The sequence below is a fragment of the Aulonocara sp. 'chitande type north' Nkhata Bay genome, linkage group LG11 (assembly GCF_057382095.1).
Source record: "Aulonocara sp. 'chitande type north' Nkhata Bay isolate Kocher_YH1m ecotype deep benthic linkage group LG11, A_spYH_male_GT1.1, whole genome shotgun sequence".
Taxonomy (NCBI): Eukaryota; Metazoa; Chordata; class Actinopteri; order Cichliformes; family Cichlidae; genus Aulonocara; species Aulonocara sp. 'chitande type north' Nkhata Bay.
The window spans coordinates 23,991,698-24,014,942 of record NC_141354.1 but is presented as its reverse complement, the minus strand read 5'-3'; the positions used below and the strand labels follow the sequence as shown (position 1 = coordinate 24,014,942).

General features: G+C 37.3%; 5 protein-coding genes across 5 annotated transcripts; all 5 read left to right on the top strand.

The window, feature by feature from the left end:
* The first annotated feature begins 1,840 nt into the window (after positions 1 to 1,840).
* On the top strand, positions 1,841 to 4,082 carry apoeb (apolipoprotein Eb). Its single transcript, XM_086311236.1, has 5 exons — positions 1,841 to 1,932; positions 2,209 to 2,274; positions 2,373 to 2,526; positions 2,620 to 2,907; positions 2,990 to 4,082. Exons 2-5 carry the CDS (start codon positions 2,232 to 2,234, stop codon positions 3,333 to 3,335), a joined length of 831 nt encoding a protein of 276 aa, XP_086167362.1. The 5' UTR covers positions 1,841 to 1,932; positions 2,209 to 2,231; the 3' UTR covers positions 3,336 to 4,082.
* Positions 4,083 to 7,608: 3,526 nt separating this feature from the next.
* On the top strand, positions 7,609 to 8,838 carry apoc1 (apolipoprotein C-I). The gene is made up of 4 exons (XM_086311235.1): positions 7,609 to 7,695; positions 8,189 to 8,258; positions 8,357 to 8,495; positions 8,584 to 8,838. The coding sequence occupies exons 2-4, from the start codon at positions 8,204 to 8,206 to the stop codon at positions 8,642 to 8,644; spliced, it is 255 nt and encodes an 84-aa protein (XP_086167361.1). The 5' UTR covers positions 7,609 to 7,695; positions 8,189 to 8,203; the 3' UTR covers positions 8,645 to 8,838.
* A 5,912-nt stretch (positions 8,839 to 14,750) lies between these two features.
* apoc4 (apolipoprotein C-IV) lies at positions 14,751 to 15,871 on the top strand. The gene is made up of 4 exons (XM_086311233.1): positions 14,751 to 14,851; positions 15,110 to 15,155; positions 15,248 to 15,332; positions 15,530 to 15,871. Exons 1-4 carry the CDS (start codon positions 14,849 to 14,851, stop codon positions 15,720 to 15,722), a joined length of 327 nt encoding a protein of 108 aa, XP_086167359.1. The 5' UTR covers positions 14,751 to 14,848; the 3' UTR covers positions 15,723 to 15,871.
* Positions 15,872 to 16,665: 794 nt separating this feature from the next.
* Positions 16,666 to 18,468, top strand: apoa2 (apolipoprotein A-II). Its single transcript, XM_086311232.1, has 4 exons — positions 16,666 to 16,780; positions 17,005 to 17,049; positions 17,544 to 17,775; positions 18,031 to 18,468. The coding sequence occupies exons 2-4, from the start codon at positions 17,007 to 17,009 to the stop codon at positions 18,185 to 18,187; spliced, it is 432 nt and encodes a 143-aa protein (XP_086167358.1). The 5' UTR covers positions 16,666 to 16,780; positions 17,005 to 17,006; the 3' UTR covers positions 18,188 to 18,468.
* A 2,051-nt stretch (positions 18,469 to 20,519) lies between these two features.
* On the top strand, positions 20,520 to 22,101 carry apoc2 (apolipoprotein C-II). Its single transcript, XM_086311234.1, has 4 exons — positions 20,520 to 20,614; positions 20,886 to 20,945; positions 21,349 to 21,508; positions 21,592 to 22,101. Exons 2-4 carry the CDS (start codon positions 20,897 to 20,899, stop codon positions 21,674 to 21,676), a joined length of 294 nt encoding a protein of 97 aa, XP_086167360.1. The 5' UTR covers positions 20,520 to 20,614; positions 20,886 to 20,896; the 3' UTR covers positions 21,677 to 22,101.
* Positions 22,102 to 23,245: the final 1,144 nt, after the last annotated feature.

The following is a 23,245-nucleotide window of genomic DNA, read 5'->3' as shown; positions in this document are numbered from 1 at the left end:
TTTGGTAGTAAGTTGTAATTACTTTGTGTTTGAACAAATGAACTGTAGTTGAACATACAGTATTTTAGCTTGTGACTCCTGCAGTGACATACACTATACCCGTTTTTGTCTTGGAATAAGGATCAAAAGGTCTTTACTTTAGCACAGCTGTACCTAAACCTTGACTTCATGACTTCTTTCTTCTCATTGTTCTCCCCTTTTAAGGAGAACAAAGGATTTTTCAAATACCTCTATACAGACTGACCTCTTTGGGTTATCATGTTGTAATGTTATCACGTAAACATGTTAATTACCTGACCAAACCCATTTGAACTTTGGCCCTAATTACAAAAGAGAAAAACCAAATGGGCTGACAACAAAAAAGACAAGGCCTGAAGGGCAAATGTCATTATACGTGGGCAAGAGTGAACTCATCCTGCAACTTGTTCGGCAGAAATATGTGAATTTTATCAAATGTAACAATAATAATTCACAGCCAATGCAACAACAAACCTTTAAAGCTTTTAAAGCAATGTAAATGCAGGAAAAATATGCACAATGTCCCATGACTGTTCTGTCCTGCTGCTAAACAAATATTTGGTGTTTAACAAGCAGGGGTAAGTAACTTCTTTCTACACCAAACTTCCTCTGACTTACACCAGTTTCAAAATCCTGGAAATTTTCAGAATACAATTGGTTGTGAAAGCCTTCAACATAAAACCCATGTTTTATTTTTTTCCTCTGTCACATCTGTATAATTTAGATCTTTTGCTCAATATGTTCACTTTGTTCATTGGATTTATTACCTGTAATCCTTCTTTTGTACAGCGGGCATGTTGAGGGTTACCTAATGTGTCCCCGAGTCTGAACATGCTCATCATGTTGGGGTAACGCCTTCTGGCACTTACTGGATATTTGTTTTATTTTATGTCTGCACGAAAAAAAAAAAAAAAGATTTAGAAACTAGAAAGTGGAAAATACATGGAGGTGCATATGATATGCAAACAGTAAAACCACTCATACTATATTCAGTTGAATGTGAGAGCAGGATTGTCATGCAAATGTGCCATGTGTTTGGGGGTTGCATGTCTATATGGGGTGAAAAGGTGAGGTGTCAATACTGTCTGTGTATTTAGATTGAAATGCATCTGTGAAAGGCTGCTTTACATCCTGGAGCCGAAACATGAGGATTTGTATTCAGGGAGCACATGGTGATAACATCAAAGAAAACATGCAAAGTTGTGAACAGCCTCCTAAGTTATTCAAGCATCTGTAACAAACCTACAATGAGCACTAGAGGGGGGGGGGGACTATTTGCCAAATGGCAATACTGCAATATAAAGGTTAGAAAAAGGAAAAACATACAAGTGATTTGCGAAATAAACTCCGATGACGCTATCTAAAACTTGTGTTTCTGCATGCTCACAAACGGTTTAATTGTTTTGGCAACTGTTCAAAACAATTAAAAACGTATGAGTAGGCTACTTTAATAGATTGTGTAGGTTATGGCTTTATTTCTATTTCATTTTGCACTAATAATCTATACATCAATAAGGGCATTAAATCTCTGACGGAGAAACTTTTACTCTAAAGTTTTTACTTTTTATTTCTTCAGATACTGCTTTTGCTAATAAATCTAAGAATAAAAACGTGAAAACTGAATAATGTGACGAATATTTGTCGTTGCGTTGAACGTGGAACTTTTACCCCGTTTGTTCTCGTGACAACCAGATTGCTCAATTCCCCCTCCAACAAAGCACACCGTTTAGGTTTCGGTGGCACGTTAGGCAGAAGAAAACATGATTATCTGCAGACAAATCAACATCATCATCACCATCGCGCGAGCGTGCCCGCGCGATCGCTCTCTGCGCAACACGCGCAGAGACAGCCTCCCAGGGCTATAAAAAACCCCAGTCACCAACTAAAGAGCACGGAGGAATCTCAACCTCACAGGTGAGTGAAAGACGATAGAAAGAACGGAGAAACACGCTGTCCTCTTTTGTTTGATGCCAAGTCTTAGAAATTATGAAGTTTCACTTTAGTTATTGGCTGAGTTTACTTTTGCACATATGTGTTAAACGTAAAACTCGCGTTGTTTTTTTTTTTTGTTTTTTTTTAAATTTCCAGTCCATATCGTAGTTTATAAAAACACAGTAAATAGTGTGGAAGATGCAAATGTAAATGTTATTGTATTGCTGATTTTCTGAGCGTTCCTTATGCTTTTCATAGGTGTATCTGACTGTCTAACAACCATGAAGGCTGTAGCCCTGATCCTTGCTCTGGCAGTCATCACTGGTAGGTGGATTTACTTGCTGGTTTAGTATTTATCAGTCACACTTTATTATATTTGAGTTACTTTATTTATCCATGCTTTCTATGTGTGCCCATTATAGGCTGCAATGGCCGTGCTGTTCGCCAGGCTGAAGCCACTAAAAATCCATGGGAGGAAAGTGTGGATCGCTTCTGGGAGTACATTGCCAAGCTGGGCCAAAATGCTGATGGAGTTGTGGAGAACCTCAAGGCCTCTCAGCTCAGCAGGGAGTTAGAGTAAGTGAAGCTGAGCAATTAATCAGTACTTTCCTTTGTTTTTTCTTGCACTGAACTTACATTGATTAGTGTTTCTTGTTCTTCTGCTTCTAGCACTCTGATCACTGACACCATGGCAGAGCTTGAAACATACAAAAATAACATTCAGACCAAGCTGGTTCCCTACACTGAGACCTCCACTGCCCAGCTTTCTCAAGACGTTCAGCTTCTGATCAACAGACTGCAGAAGGACATGCTGGATGCCAAAGAGCGCGGCACTGAGTATCACAGTGAGCTCCAGGCTGTGGTGGACCATAACACTGGTGATCTCGAAAGCCGCATGAACAACTTCATCCATAAACTGCAGAAGCGCCTCAATAAGGACATTGAGGAGATTCGCAAGTAAGTTGGGCAGAAACTTTTAGAATTCTCTCTTGCGTTTAGAAATATAAACTTTAATCGAACCATTCCTTTCTTATTTTAGCACTGTGGCCACCTACATAGGTGAGATCCAGTCCCGTGCCTCCCAGAACCTGGATACAGTGAAGGAGCATGTTGAGCCCTATGTCCAGCAGGCCAATGACAACACCAATAAGAAGCTGAGTGACATCACTGCTATGTTGCAGACACAGGCTGAGGGCCTGGGTCAGCAGCTGGAGACCCAGGCTGAGGGCATCAGGACCCAGCTGGAGGCCACTGCAGAGGAACTGCGCACCTCAGTTCAGGGGAAGATTGAAGAGATGACAGAATTGTTCTCCCCCTATGCCACCAAGATCCGTGAGCAGTTTGAGGAGATTGTAGACAAGATCAAGGAGTCAACCACTGCCTAAAGAGAGACTCTGAAAGTGGTAGATGGTTGGTGAAATGGCTACACTGCTGATTTCTTTACACCCAGGTAAAATGAGAAAAGGAGAAAGTTGCTGATGATCTTTACACTGAGTGTTCTAGTGTTCAGGATATGGGGGTTGAATAGAGAGACAAGGGAGGATAAGGTGCAGAACAGTCAGCAGGTGTGTTCTTCCTTCTGCACAGTCACCCTTTCTTATTTTCTCATTGACTCCCTTAATCAGTGAACACAAGCACCACAGTCAATAACAACCTTTCTTATGCAAAAAGACAACAATTATTTGTAATATCCTTTGCTTTTCTACTTTGAATTAACTGTTATATCGGTCTATTCCCACAAGTTTTTGTATTCAATTTCTACATTTTGTTTGGTTATTACCGCAGAGTTTCAGCTTGAGCTTGAGATTTCATCCCGTTATCCTCCGATGCACATAACAACAATGTCTTTCATTTCAATAAATGCAGTGAACAACGATCTCGTTTCTTCTAGAAGTGATACCGAACCAACAAAAATGAGTCCTGTTTATTGTTGTTTCTGTGTTGCACTTCACAGAGAAATGGATCGTAAAATTACTTGATGCAAATAATCAGTGAGTAAAATGTAACACCTGTCTGTACTTCACAAGTGTGGTTAACATGTTGTATGCCCACCATGCTGCTCTCTGTAAGTGCACTTTCTTTAACTGCAGTGTGCTGAACAGTGCTGAGTAAATAAAGAACCTAGAAAAAAATAGTTCCTTTCACTGTTTTTCTTATCAAACATTAATGAGCAATCTATTATTTAACTTTGGGTTCAGTTACACCTGATGAGTGGAAACAGCTGATGCTGTTGGTGACTATTTTAAATAATTACATTACTGCTTTATAATGTAGATGAGATGCAATTAATGCTTGGAAACTGGATTATTTTGCATAATGATGCTATGGCATTATAAAGTATAACATGTCTAAAATCATCTATAAAAGAATAGCGGTCTTGATGGCTTTTACTAGTAAGATTATCAAGCCATTTAAAAAACGTAGCGCCCCTGTGCTGCTGTCACATTGTTACATTTGGCAGTGGTTACATAAGACCATGTGAGTATTTATATAATGGCTTATATAAAGCAGGGGTTAGCACTGTTGCCTCATGTTAAAAAGGTTCTGGGTTCAAAGACCAGCTGGGTCGTACTGTGTTGCTTTTCCTTGTGGTTAAGTTTCTTCTGGGTGCTTCAGTTTCCTCCCACAGTGGAAAAACATGCTTATTAGGTTACTTGACTAATCTAAATTGCTCATTGGTGGAACGCATAAAACATGATGACTTATATGTCTCTACTTGTCCATTTTGTGATTGACAGGTGACTTCTTCCTGGTGTAAAAGTGTTAAAAGGGATGGGTTCAGTTCCAAATCCCCCCACCTACATCCTCCATAGCAATCATAATGGATAAGTGCAATAACAAGAACATTTGAAATTAAAGCCAGGCTCCCTGTCTGTTCCTCTACTCCACCATAAGCATCAGGATTCTTTTGGTTTGCCTTCCTTGTTCAGCCACCCCCTTACATCCCTTAGTTTACCCTTTTCTAGTCCAAACTTGTTAAAATCTCCCTTGAGATTCCTTTCTCTTGATCCCAGCAGGCATTTGGGAACATTCTGTGCCACAGATTAAATTACCATTGAGGTGATGGTTATCTTGCCTAAAATTTATTTTATAAGTAAACCACCACCAATATAGAATAAGAGACTTTGACATATATAGAAAACTGCTTATTTTTTCCCATCTTTCCCCGTATTTTGTCCAAAACCTTTTTCAACTAGCGGTTTTAGTAGTGTAAGAGGATTTTAAGAACAAAATTATGTTTTTTAACTTCAGTTCAAAGGCACCATTCACAGGAAAAAAGGTGGCTTTGGCTGTCATACGCTGGAAATGGTCCTTTAAATGAAAAAGGGTAAAAATGGCTGTTTAAACACAGCATGATTTTCTCTTTGAAGTTTGAGCCCGAGGCCAGTAGGGGACACCATTTGTCCCCTGTTCAGATTTTCTTCTCCACTTGAATCCAGGAAACACAAAGATGCAGCTGTGTTTTCTTTATTGGGAGAATAAGTAAACTATATGTACCACATAAAGAAACATAAACGGTGCTTCGAGAGCACACATTTTTGAGGATTAAGTTTCTGCAGTCGCGACACAAAATGACTTTAGAAATTTCACATTATTTGATAAAAATACAAATTATTGTGAATACAACCTGAAATTAAAAGCAATACAAGAATAGTGAAACACAATAAAAGGATTCTTGATGAGAAGTATAAGACTTGTCCATGTTCCTGCCACACCAAACGTTGGATTCTAATGGAAAAACTTTGATAACACTCTACTTACTTTCCCTGACTTTCTACTTTACTTTTTTTTTTTTTCAAAATAATCATCAGGTCTCTCTGATACAGAAAGTTATATCTATTTTATTCTGTGTTTTTTTCCCTGAATTGACTAGATTTAATCCGTTTCTTTTCTCTTCAAAACATGTTTACCCTTTCTACCAGTGCTAAAGGGCATTGAAGAGTGACTAATGATATGACTACGTGTTTATCCTCGGTGAAATCACTTCTTTCAGGAACCAGGGTTTATTTGGAACAGACAAGTGAAACTCCTACAGTACACAGTCAACTGTGTTAAAGGATCAGTCATGGATGGTAAAAACAGGAAAACCACAAGCATCCTGCTACCTCAGCAATTCGGCTCTGTCTGCACTCTAAGTGCTAAGAATTAAAGGAAAAGAAGAAGGGAAAAAAAGCAGGTGCTATCTAGCCCATGACTGCTAGTAACCCCAAAAACATCCCTGCAGAGATTTTACCTCCTTTTAAAACCCCCACTCTTCTCACCATCCTTTTCACCTTCTTCAGAGCTGGCACACAACATCAGTCACCACAGGGGCCTTGGCCAAACACAAAAACAGCCCTCCTGTAAGCTTGTTATTCCAAATTGTGAGCACACAAGACATGCACTTTCACGCCCTATGCCTCCTACAATTATTCAAGAGGAGTTTCTGTGCACGCAAGCTCAAGCTCATAAATAAGCCCACCAGCCACTCCATTACAAAAGAGATGGAGATGCTGAGGCATGTTAAGTCGTATTTAAGTCAATTAGACCAGTCATCATAGCAGTAACACCTTATAGGCCAAGTCATCAGCAACAAATGGACATTGGCCTTTTGCATCAGACTGCTTGCTGTGAAAATAAAATGTTAAGCAATGAGGTCTTTGAATTGGTAGATGCAGACTTCCTGGCTCTAACTCGGCTCATAATAGGGATTACTGCAGTTCATTCAACTGTACTGTTTTTCCGGTGCAAACTGACAAATTGGAGCATGTATAGTTTTGTCCACTTACTCCTCTTATAAGCAAGGGGAGGTTTGTATAAGACAGATATGAAAAGAAGAACTTTATCTGCTGCTTTTGACTTTCTAAAACCAAACAAATAACAAATGATGTCATGTTACATCAATGTTAATGTTCATTAGGGTTGAGCTATTATGACACTATCCGTAGGAGTAGAGGTGGAAAAAAAGTTGCTGAACAGTTATTTAATGATAGCAGTTAAGGTTTGCTCCAACCTCTAAAATATTATGTAATATGCAAGAAAAGAAAGAAAAAAGGACATTTCAGAGAAAGTTTGTGTTAAAAAACGTGCACCATGTATCAAAAGCAGGCAGATTTAACCAGTATTCATTGCAGTCTAGTCACCCCACATTAAAAAGTATTAAAGGCAAAGTGTTTGATACAATTAAACATTTAGCCAGAGCTTCAGGTCCAAAGGAGGTTCCAAATGGTCAGTTGGTGATGATTATATCACTATTGAACTATTGTTCTTCTACATCATATCTCACCTTATCTACTAAGCTGCTGTTTCTGCCATGAATGCACATATCTTCATATCCTTGTGATTTGATTTTTTCAAAAGTATATATACACATACTTATATTGTCTTTATGCTTTTCAATGTCTTTTTTTCTGAGTACTACCTGTAAATAATAATTACACATAATACATCACTTCATGACTGTAATCTAGAGTCTCTCTCTCTCTCTCTTTCTCTCTCTCTTCCTCGCTCTCTCTCTTTTATCACCGTGGTGGATATCACACAATCTTGCTGCATAATAAATTTGAGCACGTCTCTATTACAATCAACATATCTTCATGTAACTCATGTGCTGGTCAATAAAAGGGGCAGAGACGACTCAAGGTCACCACTCGTACGTGTTGTCTGGTGTTTGCGTCACTCTCCTAAAACCAACCACTTATAAAGAGGGACGCACATAGGCTTTTAAAGGCACTTGATTTTTTTCTCTTCTGAGACAAGAAACAGGTATGTATATTTTTTTAATTTATATATATATATATATGTATATATATATATATATATATATATATATATATATATATATATATATATATATATAGTATTTTATAGGACTAAAAAAGAATCTTTTGAAAGTTTATTAAAGATTGCAGAGACATGCACTTTAGTAGACAAAGAGCATGAAATAATTCAAAACCTTTGTTTGTTTGTTTGTTTGTGTTTTGCGTGTGTGTGTCTGTGGTTCTTTTTGTTTTGTTTTGTTTTCTTTAATAAAAATATCATGACCAAATGTGCTTTATCGGTAAAATGGTCAGTTTTTTAAACTCAAAGTAGAGAAATAATGGACGAAAAGTAAAAGGAGCTGTCCAGTCACCTTGGTGCTGACATGCAGAGGCGCAATTTTTAAAGAAAGATAAACGTTAACTGTTTTCCACTTTCATTAGTGATCCTCAGCAAATGTGTGAAAAAAGACAAAAATCTGTCCCTTTTATATTCTCAGTCATTTACAGCAAAAATGAGACTGTACCTTGCAGTTGCCGTGCTGATGCTGGCTTTTGTGGCATACACAGGTAGGCTACTTGGCCTTAAACATATCCTGTTCCAGTCATACTGTTCTTATTTCACATGATGCAAATTTCCCTCTCTTTGAATATGCCTCCATCTACAGAGGCCCAAGACGATACCAGCTTTACGGACAAATTTGACAGGTTTGGTCAGAAATTGACTGAAATTGGCCAGTCCATCGCTGAAAAAACTAAGACTGCCTTCGATGATATACACAACAGCGAATTTGGAACCAGCACCAGGTACTCTAACATACAGGGAATAAGAAGATTTATTCATATAGGCACACACACAATTCAACGTCATCTAACTCGTGTTTATTTTGCCCAGGAACTGGTTCTCAGATGCCTTTGAGAAGATGAAAGCCAAATTCGGGGAAATGAGTCAGTAGAAAAGCGGACAGGAACCTGTCGCTAGCCAGCAACCAGCCTAAGATACTCACTCTGCTCGTGGGTGGCCGATATTTCACATGTCATGTTGCTCTACACAGACTAAATAATTATATTACCTGTAAAGAGTGTAATCTTTTATTTTTTTTTTTTTGAAAAGTGCAATAAATAAATTGCAAATATTTTAAAACATAAATTGTGGGTGATCCTCAATTTGTGGCCATGCAAAGCAAGAAAACATGACATGACGTGTGTGTGTGAGTGTGTGTGTGTGTATGTATTGTTGTATTCACTGATTAAAAGAGTTCTTGATTGTACTGTGGCATGATAGCAGTAGCATCTTGTAGGTCAAGTCAACAGCAACAAATGGACATTGGCCTTTTGCATCAGACGGCTTGCTGTGAAAACAAAATGTTGAGAAATTAGGTCTTTGACTTCCTGGCTCTAACTCAGGTCACAGTTACTATAGGTTATTGTTGTAGTTCATTCTCCTTTTTTCATTGCAACTATCTGACAAAATGGACCACATAAAGTTTTGCCCACTTACTCCTCTTTTAAATGAGGACAGGAATGTCTAAAAAAAAGTCTAAAGAAGGTAGGATGTGAAAAAAAGGAAAACAAGACAAAAAGGACAGTTTGAGCAAAGGAAACAAAAAAACATTCACGTCTGTTAGATAAACTGCTCAGCATTGTAGTAAGCACTCAGTTAATTTAAAAGCAATCATCTAACATGTAAGTAATGGCGATTGCATATTTCAGCAGAATGTTTTTTTTCCCATTAAAGTTTTACTGTTGCTGATGCATAAAAATAAAACTTACTTTCCCCTTTTATTAAGTATGTGTGTGGTACAATGAGACTTTTAAGTTAAAAAAAAATAATTTATACAATTGCAAATGTTTTTAAGTCAGACTTCTCAATTCTTGAATCAATGAACAACAGAAGTTACAATAATGCAAACAAACAAACAAAAAAATATTTTCAGATACAGTCTGATCTTAACAATTTACATAATCTTTACAAAGACAAATTTTTATTCAGTATTCAGTGCAGTCTAGTCATTAATTATTAAAAAGCAGTAAATCACTTTTTCTTTTTACACAGTTTGAAATCTTGGCCACCACTCCAGATTTTAAGGAGCTCCCAAATAGCTTGCGTCAATTGTTAATAATTATATCACTACTGAAATATGTTATTTTACGTAATGAACTGATCCCTTAGGAAAGTACATATCTAAATATATTCAATATACAATTTAAATTTGATAAATATTTCTGTTTTTTTAATCAATGCATACATTGGAATACATTTCATTACAATTAATGTCGTTCAGAAAGTGCTGTAACTAAGTTCATAGATTTAATTCCTCCACTGTTGCCATGTGCCAACACAAGCTACGTAAACACTATTCCCAAAGACATTGATTATTTTATTAGTACAGTTACATCCTTGCTGCATATGACCCTGGATACTCTGGATACTCCTCTGAAAAAGAAAACCTAAAATCAGAAGTAAAATCAGAAGTAAAATCAGAAGTACTTGTCAGCCTTAAATGAGAACCCAAAGCTGAAGATGAAATTCTGTCTCATTAATGTAGAAGATCCTCACTTATCCTGGAAAAAGAGTTTGTTGCTCTATAAGTAAGCACCTGTAAAGCTAGACCATCTTTCTGCTTGTCACCGATTGAAGACAATAAGGACAACCTTGGGTTTTTTGTTGTTAGGCTGACAAAAAGTCATAGCTCTGTTTAGCTAATGATCAATAAAGCCAGTAGTTAATTCCTCTAATGACTTCACGAATTCCCACACAAATACAATCCTAAAACTATTAGAAACACGGATTTAAGATCTTAGTTTTGTTTGGCTTTTCTCTTTATTATTGTTGTGTTTACCTCACAAGATAAAATATCTACAGCCAACAACTGTTGAGATTTTTTGACATACTTGTGACTATCACTTGTAAATGATAATTAAACAAGTAGTGGTTTTTGAATTCTCATCTAAGAGTTATTTTTCAGCACACAGTCTTGCTGAATAAAATTGAACTCGTCTCTATCCAGCATTCTGCATTTTGCATTCTTTGTCTAACATTTAGATTTGTGTGATGATCTGAAGCATCTAAATGTGACAAACATAGAAAGAAATAGGACATCGGGAAGGGGCAAACACTTTTTCCACACTACTGTAACTACATCAGTGCTGACCACTAAAGTGGGCAGAGACGCCTCAAGGTCACCACTTGTCCATGTTGCATGGTGTTTGGGCCACCCTCCTGAAACGCAGCGTGCTTACAAAGTGAGATGCACATAGATTTTTTTAAAGACACTTCTAAGATTGAAAACAGGTATGTTTTTCATTTTTATGACTAATACTGATTTATTTTTATTAAAACAGATTTTGATTGATGATTGATTGGTTATTTATTTCAACATGTGAACAATTTACAGGTACATTTAGAAAATAAAATAAGAGAGAAAAAAAATACTATACAAAATACATACAAAAAAATGTTCTGATTAATTTACATGTTGAAAGGGAGTGGGAAGAAGTAAACACTTATTTAATCCCACCCCTTTGACATAAATTATAAAGCTGATTTTATTATTAAAGCTGAAAGCTTTTTAATTTATGTATTAGTTTATTAAAACTTTATATACTGGCATGGAGACTTGCAGGTCAATGATGAAGAGAATGAGCTTTTCTCAGGAAACTAATGTACTCAAAACATCAACTTTTGGTTTGTTTGTTTGTTTGCTTTACAATTATTCATATAGTAAACTTTGATATTTTAAAACTCAAAGTAAACATACACAGGTAGGCCACTCTTGGCTTTAAACATATCCTGTCTCAGGCGTTCCTTTCTTTGCACTCCTTGTAAATTTTCCTCTCTGTGATTATCAGATTATCACCTCCATCTGCAGAGGCTTTTCCAGTTAAAAGTTAAGAAATATCAATTTGGTTTGATTGAAAGTAGAAAAGATGACAAGATCCTACCACTAGCCTGCAGCTAGCCCTTCACCAACAAGATGCTCACTCTCACGCATGAAGGCTGATATTTCAGATAACATGTTGCTCTGCACACATAAGTCTGTAATCTTTGAAGATTTTTTTTTCAAGTTTTATTTTTTTAAGTTATCCTCAGTTTTTAACCATACAATAATAATAACAATGTATATTTTATTGATCCATGTGGGGAAATTCCTCTATGCATTTAACCCATTCACTCAGTGAAGCAGTGGGCAGCCATTGGGCACCCGGGGAGCAGTGTGTAGGACGGTACCTCAGGGTAGCCGATTAGTGCATTTGATCCACCGATCTTCCGATTATGGGACCACCACTCAACTGAGCTATCCTTGCCCTAGGAAATTCTGTAATAAATTTAAGCACTAATTAAATGCTTCCTGTCTATTACAGAAGACCATCCATATGCTTTGCACACCTTTGGATCCTAACTGGATTGAAGTTTTTAAACTCTCACTTGTTGCTTAAACTCCATGGAAAATCAATAACAACCTGAGAGGTGTGATTCATTTTAACAGATGAAATTATTATTTATTATTATTATTATTATTATTATTACATTTTTAAAAATTTATTAGCAATTAAAACTTAAATCAAATAGCAATTTGTACGTATGATTTACAAATTAAATTGATTTCAGAGTTGTGATTTATTGCTCAGATTTACATACAAGCGGCAGAAATGAGCTTTTTCCCAAGGTTGGCTGTCCCCTCCATTAGTGATTGGGTAAGGATCTCTACTTCATTAGGGAGTGGATTCCGAGCTGCTACTCCTCCACATTAAAAGGAGTTGGTTGGGGTGTTTCGGGCATCTGACAAGAATTCCCCTTGGGTGCCTCCTGGGTGAGGTGTTCTGGGCATGTCCCACCGGCAGGAGGCCCCGGAGCCGACCCAGGACACGCTGGAGATTGTATCTTTTGGCTGGTCTGGGAACTGAGAACATTGTTCCTTGGTACTCCCCTGGACAAGCAAGGGAAGAGGGAGGTCTGGGCTTCTCTGCTTAGGCTGCTGCCCCCGGATAAGGAGAAGAAAATGGATGGATGGATGGATGGATACATAGATGGATTATTGCTCACACTCTATTTATTTTCCATCCATCTATCCATTAACTTCCGCTTATCCTTTTCAGGGTCGCGGGGGGCGCTGGAACCTATCCCAGCTGTCATAGGGCGAGAGGCGGGGTACACCCTGGACAGTTCGCCAGTCTTTCACAGGGTAACACAGAGACAGACAACCAGCCACGCTCACATTCACTCCCGCATTCACACCTATGGGCAATTTGGATTAATCAATTAACCGAACCCCACAAACTGCATGTCTTTGGACGGTGGGAGGATGCCGGAGTACCCGGAGGGAACCCAAGCAAACACAGGGAGAACATGCAAACTCCACACAGAAAGACCCCGGCCTGAGGGTGGAATTGAACTCAGGACCTTCTTGCTGTGCAGCAACAGTGCTAACCACCGTGCCCTGTTTATCTAAAATATATCTCAATCAAGTGCCAGAGACTGTCAACTTGATTAAAATAAATAAATAGATAAATGGAAAAAAAAACTGGTTGGAGTATCAAGTGACTAAAGGCAATATTGTTTTGATACATCATTTCAAAGTGTCTGCTCAGATTATTTTTGTTTTTTATAGAAACACATAACTACGCTATTCCAATTTTGTCCACTCTAAAAACAACAAAAGGTCTGTGAACCACCTTTGAAGTACTTCCAGAATCCAGGCCTAAACACTGTTATATGAACTTCTTTAATTACCTACTATTAACATATGTGGAATGTCTAAGTAAATTTGGAGAATTATGTATTTGTCTACCAATGGCCACTAAAAATCTGACTAGTTTTTTCAAAGGCTACCAAGTAACATCTAATAGATATTAATCCATTTGTGTCAGTAATTTGAAGCAAAGGTCAAGTGCCAACATGGCTTTGTGCATTTCACAACACCTGGGATAAAGCCACTGTTTATGATGAGTTAATAATCAGCAAGTTGTTCCAGTTCATTGATTTCTGTTTCCCTGAAGAGAACAACCTGACAGAGGTCAGCTGCTGGTGCAGACATGGGCACGCAATTGATATCACCTGTTTGAAATTGTTGTGAAATTAGTTTCACTTTAAGGTAATGTCAGGTAAAGTTTCAAAGCTTTGATGTTCTTGAAGGTGAGATCTTTTGCAACGCTGTTTATACATCACTTTTATCTTGGTGTACCTTATGAACAGGCATTTTCTGCATTGTAATAGTTTTTCTTCTGTTTTTTTGCTAAGTTGCAGCCTTTTCAGGGACACACATACACAATGTTTTCTTTGTACTGTCCAGATGTTTAACATAAAGCAGTTTAAAGACAAGGGCAACAGAATTTTGATCCAGCATATTTAGACAGCTGCAAGACCAGGTTTGTGAGTACAGTGCTCTTATGAAACATAATCTGAACATTAGTGCTGAGCTGTTTCCATATGGAAGAGCAGACTCTGAGGACTGCGACACAAAATCAATTTTATGGTGGACTCTGCCCACAGAAATGCTTCGCTTAGCTGAAAATGTTTGTCTATCGGAACCTTTTGCTCCAGATTTTTACTTAAAATCTGTGGTGCTGTAAGACAGACTTTGACTTCTCTGTAAATACAGCGCATATCAACGTCTGCCAAAAATAGAGATACCTAAACCAAAGTGTATTTGCTCAGTGGTGGAACTCAGCTTTGGTTGATTAGTAAAAGATCCCAAGAGTTTGGGACTTTATTTTAAAAAATTAGATTTTACTAACATTCATATTGTAACACAGTGATACTTAACATGAAAGACAAATCATAACACATTGTAAATGGTAGATCTGTGTTAAATGGATTAAACCAATTTTTCCTAAACAAGTAAAAGTTCCATCTTTCAAAAAGGTATAAAACTAACTACCTCAACTAAAACTTAACTCAAATGTCTTTGAATGCCCTGTCAGATGTGAGTGTTTTTTTTTAGCTAAGACAACAAAACTTTTCAAAGTCAAATTAGGGAGAAAATAAAACCATAATAAGACTTGTTGATTTGCTACCGGTGAATCAAAGAAAAAAAAAAAACCTGATGAATGATCATCCGATCAGGACCAATGTTCACATTGCCAAGGTTACCAAATACAAATAAAGTGGCTAGATAACATTTGGTTCATTTAACTCCTGCTGACCAGAGCCAGAGGAAATGGTAAAATATATTCTTTTGATCATGGTAGTTTTAATGACAATGCACAAACTGACAAATTTTATTTTGAAATCTGTGTTTTTCTTGTAGCTGTCAAAGACAAAGAACCAGTATGTTTTGATATAATCTGCTGAGAACTTTGTTGTTTTTGCATCCAATGTGAACTGCATATGGACTGTGCGGACAAAGAGTTCTGTTATATTAATAACAATATCATGAAGTGTTATGATGTATGTTTTTTTTTTTAATTCTCCATGACAGCCCCATACGAAAGCACTTCTTTTCAGTCTTTTCTTACTAATGCAAGGTATGACTTTATACTATCTTCAGTATTGATTCTGTCATTTCTGATCACGTTTTGTTTTGTTCTAATTGACTGACAAGCATCTTTCTTTGCAGCATGTGGGCCACTTCTGGCCCAAATAGAGCCCACAAAAGAACCTGACTCACCAGGACTGCTGCAGAAGCTGGCAGAGAGGGTCAGGTATTTCAGAAAAAAAAACCCTGTTGACCACTGAATGCAGTTCATTCATAAGTTCAGACTAGAACTCTTTGTAAATGATCAGTAAATTATCAGAATTGTTAAAATATTTAGTTTGATTTCACTTATTGTGTCAAAATGTTTGCACAATAACATATTTATTTGTGTATTATATGTACTTTGCTGCTTTTATCTCACAGGGCAGCCAAAAATAAAATCCTGGCGCTTGGGGCAGTAACACAAGGCTTTGCTGGTGCTTATTATGAAGACCACATTCAACCGGTGACTGACAGCTATGTTGAATGGGCCTCTGGTGTCAAAAGCTCAGTGTGGGAGAGGATTCAGACTACCATCGGCCACTACACACCGTTTAACACAACTCAAGTTGATTAACTCACTCAACTGAGTAAATCAGTATTCTTACTAAACGTCATGGCTTTACTGCTGAAGTGATCATAATTTAATGTTTATCATTAGGCTTGTACTAATGTATGATGCATAAAAAAATCAAATGAGTTGTTAATAAATATCCGTACAACATATCTGTTTGCCTCTGCTGCAGGTTTTAGAGTTTTTGTATTTGTTTGGTTGTTATTAAACAAAGAGCACACCAACTGAATCCGATTAACCAACATTTTGGTTTTGGTTTTAATCGAAGCTGAAAAGCTTGTCTTCTTGATTACGTGAGTACAAGTCACACACAGGTGCATTAATCGACAAGTAAAACAAATCTCAAGCATTAAATGGATGCATGTGGATATGTGAAAAATAAGGTTAAAAAGAAAAAGAAAACAGTGAGATGAAGATATACAGAGGAGAAACCTTTTTAAAACACTATTGAAAAGAGAACTGATCACATTGCTGGCAGGGTATTAGGGTGAAAGGTGAGGGCAGAATGCCCAGCAGCCATTGCTCAGTACAATGCGTTGGGGCAGGTTCTGAATGTTTGACCTGTTGACCATTTGACACCAATATCTGAGTACACACTATAAAATCTGCTGTTAAAAAAGTGCTGATTATCAAGAGCCGATACAGTTAACATTATCTTTTGTCATAACAGATACAGACACACGAGCTGCTTTAGTTTTTTCTATAAAATGAGGTGTAATTGTTATGACATTCTGCAAACATGCAACTTCCACAGTGCCACAGTGCATCCTGCCATATGGATAAGGATAAACGTACATTTCAGAAAGATTACATAACAACTAAGCCATATTTCCACATTCTGTATTTAAAGAATGTCATATACACTGGACTTTGTGTAGGTGTATGTGTGTGTGTGTTTGCGTGCATGTGCATGCAAGCATGTGTGTGTATGCTCATCAGATGACGTTTGTTTGCAGTCCCCCCCTATATCTTCCTGTCCAGATGTGCGCTCTGAGTTACAGACAACTCGGTTTGAGAGAAGACTGTCACTTCTCGGATCTGTGCATCCAACGCAACAGCAGGTAATCCCTTTTTCTTCCTGCAGCTGCCCTTGCAGCTTCTCTTCTGCAACTACAGAGTAGATTTCACTAAAACAGCTTTTCGTGAAATATTTAGGAAATGCAGTTTTGCTTTAAATGTTAGCAATTTAATCACCTTGTTCATGATCTTAAGTTGATAAAATATGAAAACAATTCAATAAGTTGAAATGTGAATTTCATTTGCTTTTTCTTCTTTTGTCTTTCAGAAATGAATGCAAAATATGTTTTTGCACTAATCTTGGTGCTGCAGGGTAAGTCACCCTGTAAACCTTAAATGTTCTGTAACAGTTAAGTTAAATTGAGTTTGATGTGACTGTTTTTAATGATGTTTGATTGGCCCAGTCTAACATGCTTTTATTGCACTCAGGGATTTAATGAACACTGCGCCATGGATGAATATTGCTTGTATTTATATGTAGCTGACATGCAACACAAGTGCTTAATTTTATAATATAGTGAGCTGCTGTAGCAGAAAAATTTCAAATGTAAATACTGACCAAGGAACTCTGATACTGAGAGTGAGGTGCCAAGATATGTGGGACAGTTTTTATTTGGCTTTTAAATAAAAATTTACACACTAACCCCCAAACAGTTTAGTGAAATTTCCCAGTGCAACAATTAATCTTTTTTGTTGTCTCTTTTTAACATGTGTATACACCAGTAATTATTGAATTTACTTGCAACTGTTTTAATAGTACTAGTTCTCATCTCTCTCTCTAAAAATCTCAACTCTGTTGCCTTCCAGTCTCTATGAGCCTGTGTGCACTTCCCGAACCATCGCCAGAAATGGTTGAGTTATATAACACCCACAAAGCCACATTCATGAAGAGACTGATGAATTTTTACAACAAGGTGCACGCTGCTGCCACTCCCGTTGTGGAGGGCTTACGTGACAATGAGCGTTCACAGGATGTCAGGGAATTTGCTGAAAATCTGCAGAGCAAGCCTGAGTACCAAGCCTTTGTGAAAGTTGCCTCGTAAGTTTTCACCTATAACTATCCTAGTAACGCTTAATGTTTCACAGGCGGCTCCAAAAGAAAATAAACCTTTGTAAGCTGCTAATGTCATTACTTGAAACATAATTTGCTATTAGATGCTACTTAATTAACGTTTAGATTTCACAATTTCAGCACAAACACATACAGACAGTTTTTATGGTTTTGTTGATTTATTTGGTAAATTCTTTAATCATGGATACTTTTAAAATCATCCATTTTTCCTCTTTTCATCAGTGCTATCGGTCAGGAAGCAATTCCCTTAGTGGACAAGGCTCGTACAGCAGCACTGGGTGTCTATGAACACTACCTGCGCCCCCACTTTGGCATCACCCTGGGCAGGGGCATTGACCACGCTAAATCAATCCTGGACGAAGTCCTGCCCGCTGAGTAAAGAAGACCAACTGGAGCAAACTGCCTCTCAGCAGCCCTTGTTAGATGATAGGTCATAGTAACTACACCGGAGAAGAAGAATACAAATACTATTCTTTGCCTCTTTTAAATCAAAATACTTGTCCAATCATGCAGAGTTAAAACCATGAAAAACATGTCAACACCACATATGCAAATTGTGCATGTACAGTATTTTATGTTTGAAACACTAACCAGAGTTTGTGTGTGACTGTGTATGTAATGTGTGCGTGTTCAATAAAATGAAGTGAAAACTCTGTGAAATATGTTTCTTCATATACACTCAGATCCTCTCCTGTTATGATACAAGGAAAAAGTTCTAGGCTTTGATAATTCTGTTATTTCATAATCTTCTAATGTATCTTTTAAAGTATGTATAGAGTTTTTTCATACATTTCATACTTTTAATTATGAAGAAAACACATTATTTATTACAACATAAATTTAAAAAGAAAACTCAATTAAACACCATGGGTTTATTTTTTACTCACTGTGGTTTTGCAGTGAGCTGTCCCCTTGATAAAACTGGAAATATAATGAAAAGCTGGTGCTTTAAACACAAGCTAATAATATCATTAATACCCTGAAATAAGTCAAACTCTGTCCCCTGAGTAGTGAATTTGTATAATCCCATATGAAAACTTTTTTTAGTGCCAGAAATACTGAAAACACATTATTAATGTGTCTTTTGTATCTTTACATAAATTGATTGTTAACCTAAAATTACTAAAGAGAACTGTACAATAATCTCAGACGTTTTTATTTGAATTAACTTTCCATAATTTGAATATTGATACAGGTTTCCTGTTGAATAGCACTTTGCAAGAACATGTGGAATATCTGCCTTATTCTACTCATATGAGCAGCAAACAAATACTCTTCCTGTGTTCACGGCATGATAGCAGAAATCACTGATTGAATTTATAATGCAATGATACACCAACGTTATTTTCAGCTACAGCAATAACCATGCCGAGATGAGCCATCACAGCGTTTATTCAGTTGGATTGAATCAAAAGTGCAAATTCTCAAACAGTTTGAACCCCACTGCTGCCCACAGCTGCACTCAACTGACCTGAGTTCTTGGGGTCGCACACAACATGACATGTGAGACTGGAACACATGATTGGATTGAATGTTTACTTAGGCCTCCATCAACATGTAGACATCGCAGGAGAAAGCTCTTAACTCAGTTTTTTTTTGTCACATTAACAATTATTCCCAGCACAAACTGAAATGTTTTTAAACCTGTCCCCTCGTGAATTCTGGCAAATTCTGTCTTCTCCAAAAAGAGATCTAAACATCTCACAAATATTTCCGTAGGTCAGAATTTTATTTGAAATTGTTTCCTCATAAAATTGTTTTTACTCTGGCTAAAAAAAAAAAAAAAAAAAAAAAAGAAGCATGTGACTGATATTGACAAAGCTGTCTGGACTCTGAATTCTGTTCACCAAATGTTCACCGATGGCAAGCAAGAAACTGTCACTTATTACCCAGAGCCACAATATTTACTTTAATATATAACCACAGCCTCAAGGCTAAAAAGACAGATTTTGTCTCAAGAATGAATATTATAATTATGTTATAATTATTAGGGAAAATAGGAAATAAAGAGCACATGAGAACAAAACAACATAACATGAACAGCCGGCTTTAGACTTGTATTTTCATTTCAAATTGAGAAGAATCAAGACGGGGATTCAATGTTTTCCGCATGTAACTGTGACCAAACTTCTCCTTTCCTGAAGGTTTTTGAAGAGACGAGTGGAAAGAGATTGTTTTTTGTTCTAAAAAAAACCTAAAATAAATAAATTCTTAAGAGTTTTCAATGCAACACCATATATTCATTAATGCGGCCTAACTGTTTCATAACCAGAATCAGTGTGGGTGACGTGTTCAGCACACTTTAGACTTTGGACCATTTTAAAAGGACTTGGGACTGTTGCAGTGTGTCATGAATGACTGAGTCTTGTTATACAAATCTAAAGTGCCTCCTTATGTAGACTGTGAACAGCGCAAGGAGTAACAGTCTGCTGATACTGACCTTATCAATGGAAAAGAATTGACTGGGCCACATTTATTTGTCAGTATTCTTCTACAATGCTGTTTTCAGTCTATACTATGAAAGTCACTCCTAACCACAGCTGTGCTACCACTGTTATAAGTACCTTGTCATGCTTTATTCACTATCCTTGTATTTGCATTATCCCAATATCTGCTTTATCAAGACACAATGATGAACCACTCCAAAAAAACGCACAGCTGACAGCAGTCCAGGTTTATCTCCCACAGAGTGCACTTTGGCTCTGAGAGCAACAAGTCACCACTTTTACACTCCTATATAAACAAGCTGGGCCGGCACTACCTCTTACTTTTTTTCTTTTCACAGTCACTTCTGAAGAGGAATAGAGTGAGTACCAACACTTTTGATTCATTTACTGAGCAGTTTTAAAATAGACGCATGCTGTTTCACTGTATATGATAAAAAGCCAAAAGATGACCTAACCGTTTGGGAGATTTGGGGAGATCTTCTGTGTTTTAATGTTAGAAGTGGACTAAAACAACATATATGCACAGTTAATGTAACAAACACATCGGCTGGATGAGTGGGTAAATCTTGGACAATGTCTCACCCTAGTGGATGGAAAGAAGGAAGCTTCAAATGTTTTTTTTCCTCACAGATCCAAGGACCATGAATAAGCTGCTGGTCATCACTGTGCTTGTTGCACTTTTTGCACTCAGTAAGTTTGTCCTCAGAGAGTAAAACCAACAACACAAATATATAATATACCAGGAGGTTTTTATGAATCAGTGATAATAAAACTTTAAGCTTTTCAATCCTAACCTGTTTGTAACATAAGCGAGATCTCTACAGAGTAATAATGAGCACATTCAGTTCAAGAAAATGGATACAAACCAGATGACTAAATGATATGTTTTTGTTTTTCATTTTGGTTAAAACTGAAATTCACATCACATATTCTGATATAGAAAAGCTATTGAATGCATTGACATACCATCTTTAGCAGGAAATGAAGTTTTGTTTTAAGTGAAGACATTAGGGTGAAAGACTTTTCTTCTTCTCTGTCTTTTTTGCCTCTCGTGTCTTTAACCCTCTAACTAATGTGGCCTGTTTTTGCATAGGTGCTGAAAGCTTCCGTGTGCCGAGGCAGGTTGATGAGGAAGAGCAAGGGACCATCACAAAAATAACAGATACTGTCAAGTCCTATTATGCAGGTGCGGTCAACACTGCCAGTGATTACCTGGAACAGATCAAAGGCCTGAAGCTGGAGGAGAAGGCAAAGTAAGACATTTTGATATTAAGATGAATTCAAAAAAACTTTCATTTTAATCTATAACTGCTCTCATTCTGTGTTTTTACCACAGGAATCTTTACACTGAAACTTCCAACATTATGAGCACCTATCTTGGCATTGCACAGGACCAGCTTTACCATATTTTTCACCATTAATAGTGAAAAAAAAGTTATCCAATGACCTCCACAACGTTACATGGTTGTGTAAGGACTTTCAACCTACACAAGAAAGGTTCAGAATTCATTTTACATTCTGTCCTTGGCGATGCTCTCCCCACACGCAAGTGTCAAACTCTCTAACACAATGGACGAGGTGCATTTTGTAGCACTTTCTCAATCCACTGCATTGGAGGTAAATAATGATAACCACCCAATGGGGACTTTAGCCCTTTGAAAAACAACTAAGAGCTTGGAATGAGAAAATGGACATGAGAATTTGGCAAGCACAAGAAAGGGAGCATTTTAAGATCTGCTACCACCTGCTGATATGCTGATATTTCCTCACAGTACCATGGCATCTCTGAATAAATTTCAGTTTGTTATATCTTGAAATAAAATATTTATACTGAAAAAAACATAAACAGGTGTCTGTGGTTGGTACATGGTATTTTTGTGAAGTGTTTGATGTAGTAAATTCAGCCCATTTTGCCCCCGTCTGTTTGTGTAAGATCGGTGTCATCTTTCAACTCAGTGATGCAAAAGGTCGTGATTTTGTCTGAACGAATCTGCAGTGAGACACGAGACTTTTATCGGCTCAGGCAGCACAAGAACAGAGGCTTCTGTTGTAATTAATAATGGATGAAAAGAAACAACATGCAAAATGTGAGCGGCGGGAAATTGACAGAGATGAATAAACAACAAAGACTCTGAAGTTTGTTTTATGGATACTGACAATCAGTGATGCAAGAGCAAGTGATTTTTAATTAATGCACAAATCTACAACATGCGGCTTCTTCTGAAGCTATTACCAACAGAAACAAACCAAGCAAAAAAAAATCTGCTTTAAAGAATCTTGTCTTGTGTAGTCGTTGCAAAGGATCTAAACTGCATCAGAGAAGCACAGAACAAATTACACATTTGTGTGGGTTTTAAGGACTACAGTGATCCAACACTACCACTCCTGGTTCATCTACAATGACTATAATCACTGGAACAAAAAGAATAGACAAATATTAATATTAAAATAATGGTTTCAGATCCTTGAGTTGCAACTGAACATGCATACAGATCTGTCCAGAGTGGATGAGCTTGAAAGGAGCTGCATTCTGCAGTGTTTTCTCCTCTATCCATTAGTTTTCTTAACCTTCTTGTCCAATTGAGGCTCACATAATGGGAGCAGCCTATCATAGGTGACATAAGGTGAAGGCAGGTGACAGTCTGGACAGGTTGCCAGTCAATTGCAGGGTTATTAACACATAGAAACGAGCAGTGATTCCCAGCAGAATTTACAATCTCCAATTAGCCTAACACACATGTCTCTGGACTGTGCAAGGAAGCTGAAGTACTCAATGAGAATTCATGCAGGCACAGGCAGAACATGCAAACTCCTCACAGAAAGGCCCCGGCTGGCTGGTGGCTTCAAATGCAGGAACTTCAATTCCAGCTTTTATTTGGAAAAAATCTGTTTCCACTTGCTTTAAACATGTATTGATAATTAAAATGCATATCAAATGTTTGTATGTCAAACAAAAAAAAAAGTCAACTGTACCTATTAATTAAACATCA

Bases quoted from the DNA above. Each gene is read 5' to 3' on its own strand.
- apoc2 (XM_086311234.1), top strand. From the start codon at position 20,897: ATGAATAAGCTGCTGGTCATCACTGTGCTTGTTGCACTTTTTGCACTC. The intron at 20,946-21,348 runs GTAAGTTTGTCC...GTTTTTGCATAG, and splicing joins TGTTGCACTTTTTGCACTCA to GTGCTGAAAGCTTCCGTGTG. The intron at 21,509-21,591 runs GTAAGACATTTT...TTTTTACCACAG, and splicing joins AAGCTGGAGGAGAAGGCAAA to GAATCTTTACACTGAAACTT.
- apoa2 (XM_086311232.1), top strand. From the start codon at position 17,007: ATGAATGCAAAATATGTTTTTGCACTAATCTTGGTGCTGCAGG. The intron at 17,050-17,543 runs GTAAGTCACCCT...GTTGCCTTCCAG, and splicing joins ACTAATCTTGGTGCTGCAGG to TCTCTATGAGCCTGTGTGCA. The intron at 17,776-18,030 runs GTAAGTTTTCAC...TCTTTTCATCAG, and splicing joins GCCTTTGTGAAAGTTGCCTC to TGCTATCGGTCAGGAAGCAA.
- apoeb (XM_086311236.1), top strand. From the start codon at position 2,232: ATGAAGGCTGTAGCCCTGATCCTTGCTCTGGCAGTCATCACTG. The intron at 2,527-2,619 runs GTAAGTGAAGCT...TTCTGCTTCTAG, and splicing joins CAGCTCAGCAGGGAGTTAGA to CACTCTGATCACTGACACCA. The intron at 2,908-2,989 runs GTAAGTTGGGCA...TTCTTATTTTAG, and splicing joins GACATTGAGGAGATTCGCAA to CACTGTGGCCACCTACATAG.
- apoc1 (XM_086311235.1), top strand. From the start codon at position 8,204: ATGAGACTGTACCTTGCAGTTGCCGTGCTGATGCTGGCTTTTGTGGCA. The intron at 8,259-8,356 runs GTAGGCTACTTG...CTCCATCTACAG, and splicing joins GGCTTTTGTGGCATACACAG to AGGCCCAAGACGATACCAGC. The intron at 8,496-8,583 runs GTACTCTAACAT...TATTTTGCCCAG, and splicing joins GAATTTGGAACCAGCACCAG to GAACTGGTTCTCAGATGCCT.
- apoc4 (XM_086311233.1), top strand. The intron at 15,156-15,247 runs GTATGACTTTAT...CTTTCTTTGCAG, and splicing joins TCTTTTCTTACTAATGCAAG to CATGTGGGCCACTTCTGGCC. The intron at 15,333-15,529 runs GTATTTCAGAAA...TTTATCTCACAG, and splicing joins AAGCTGGCAGAGAGGGTCAG to GGCAGCCAAAAATAAAATCC.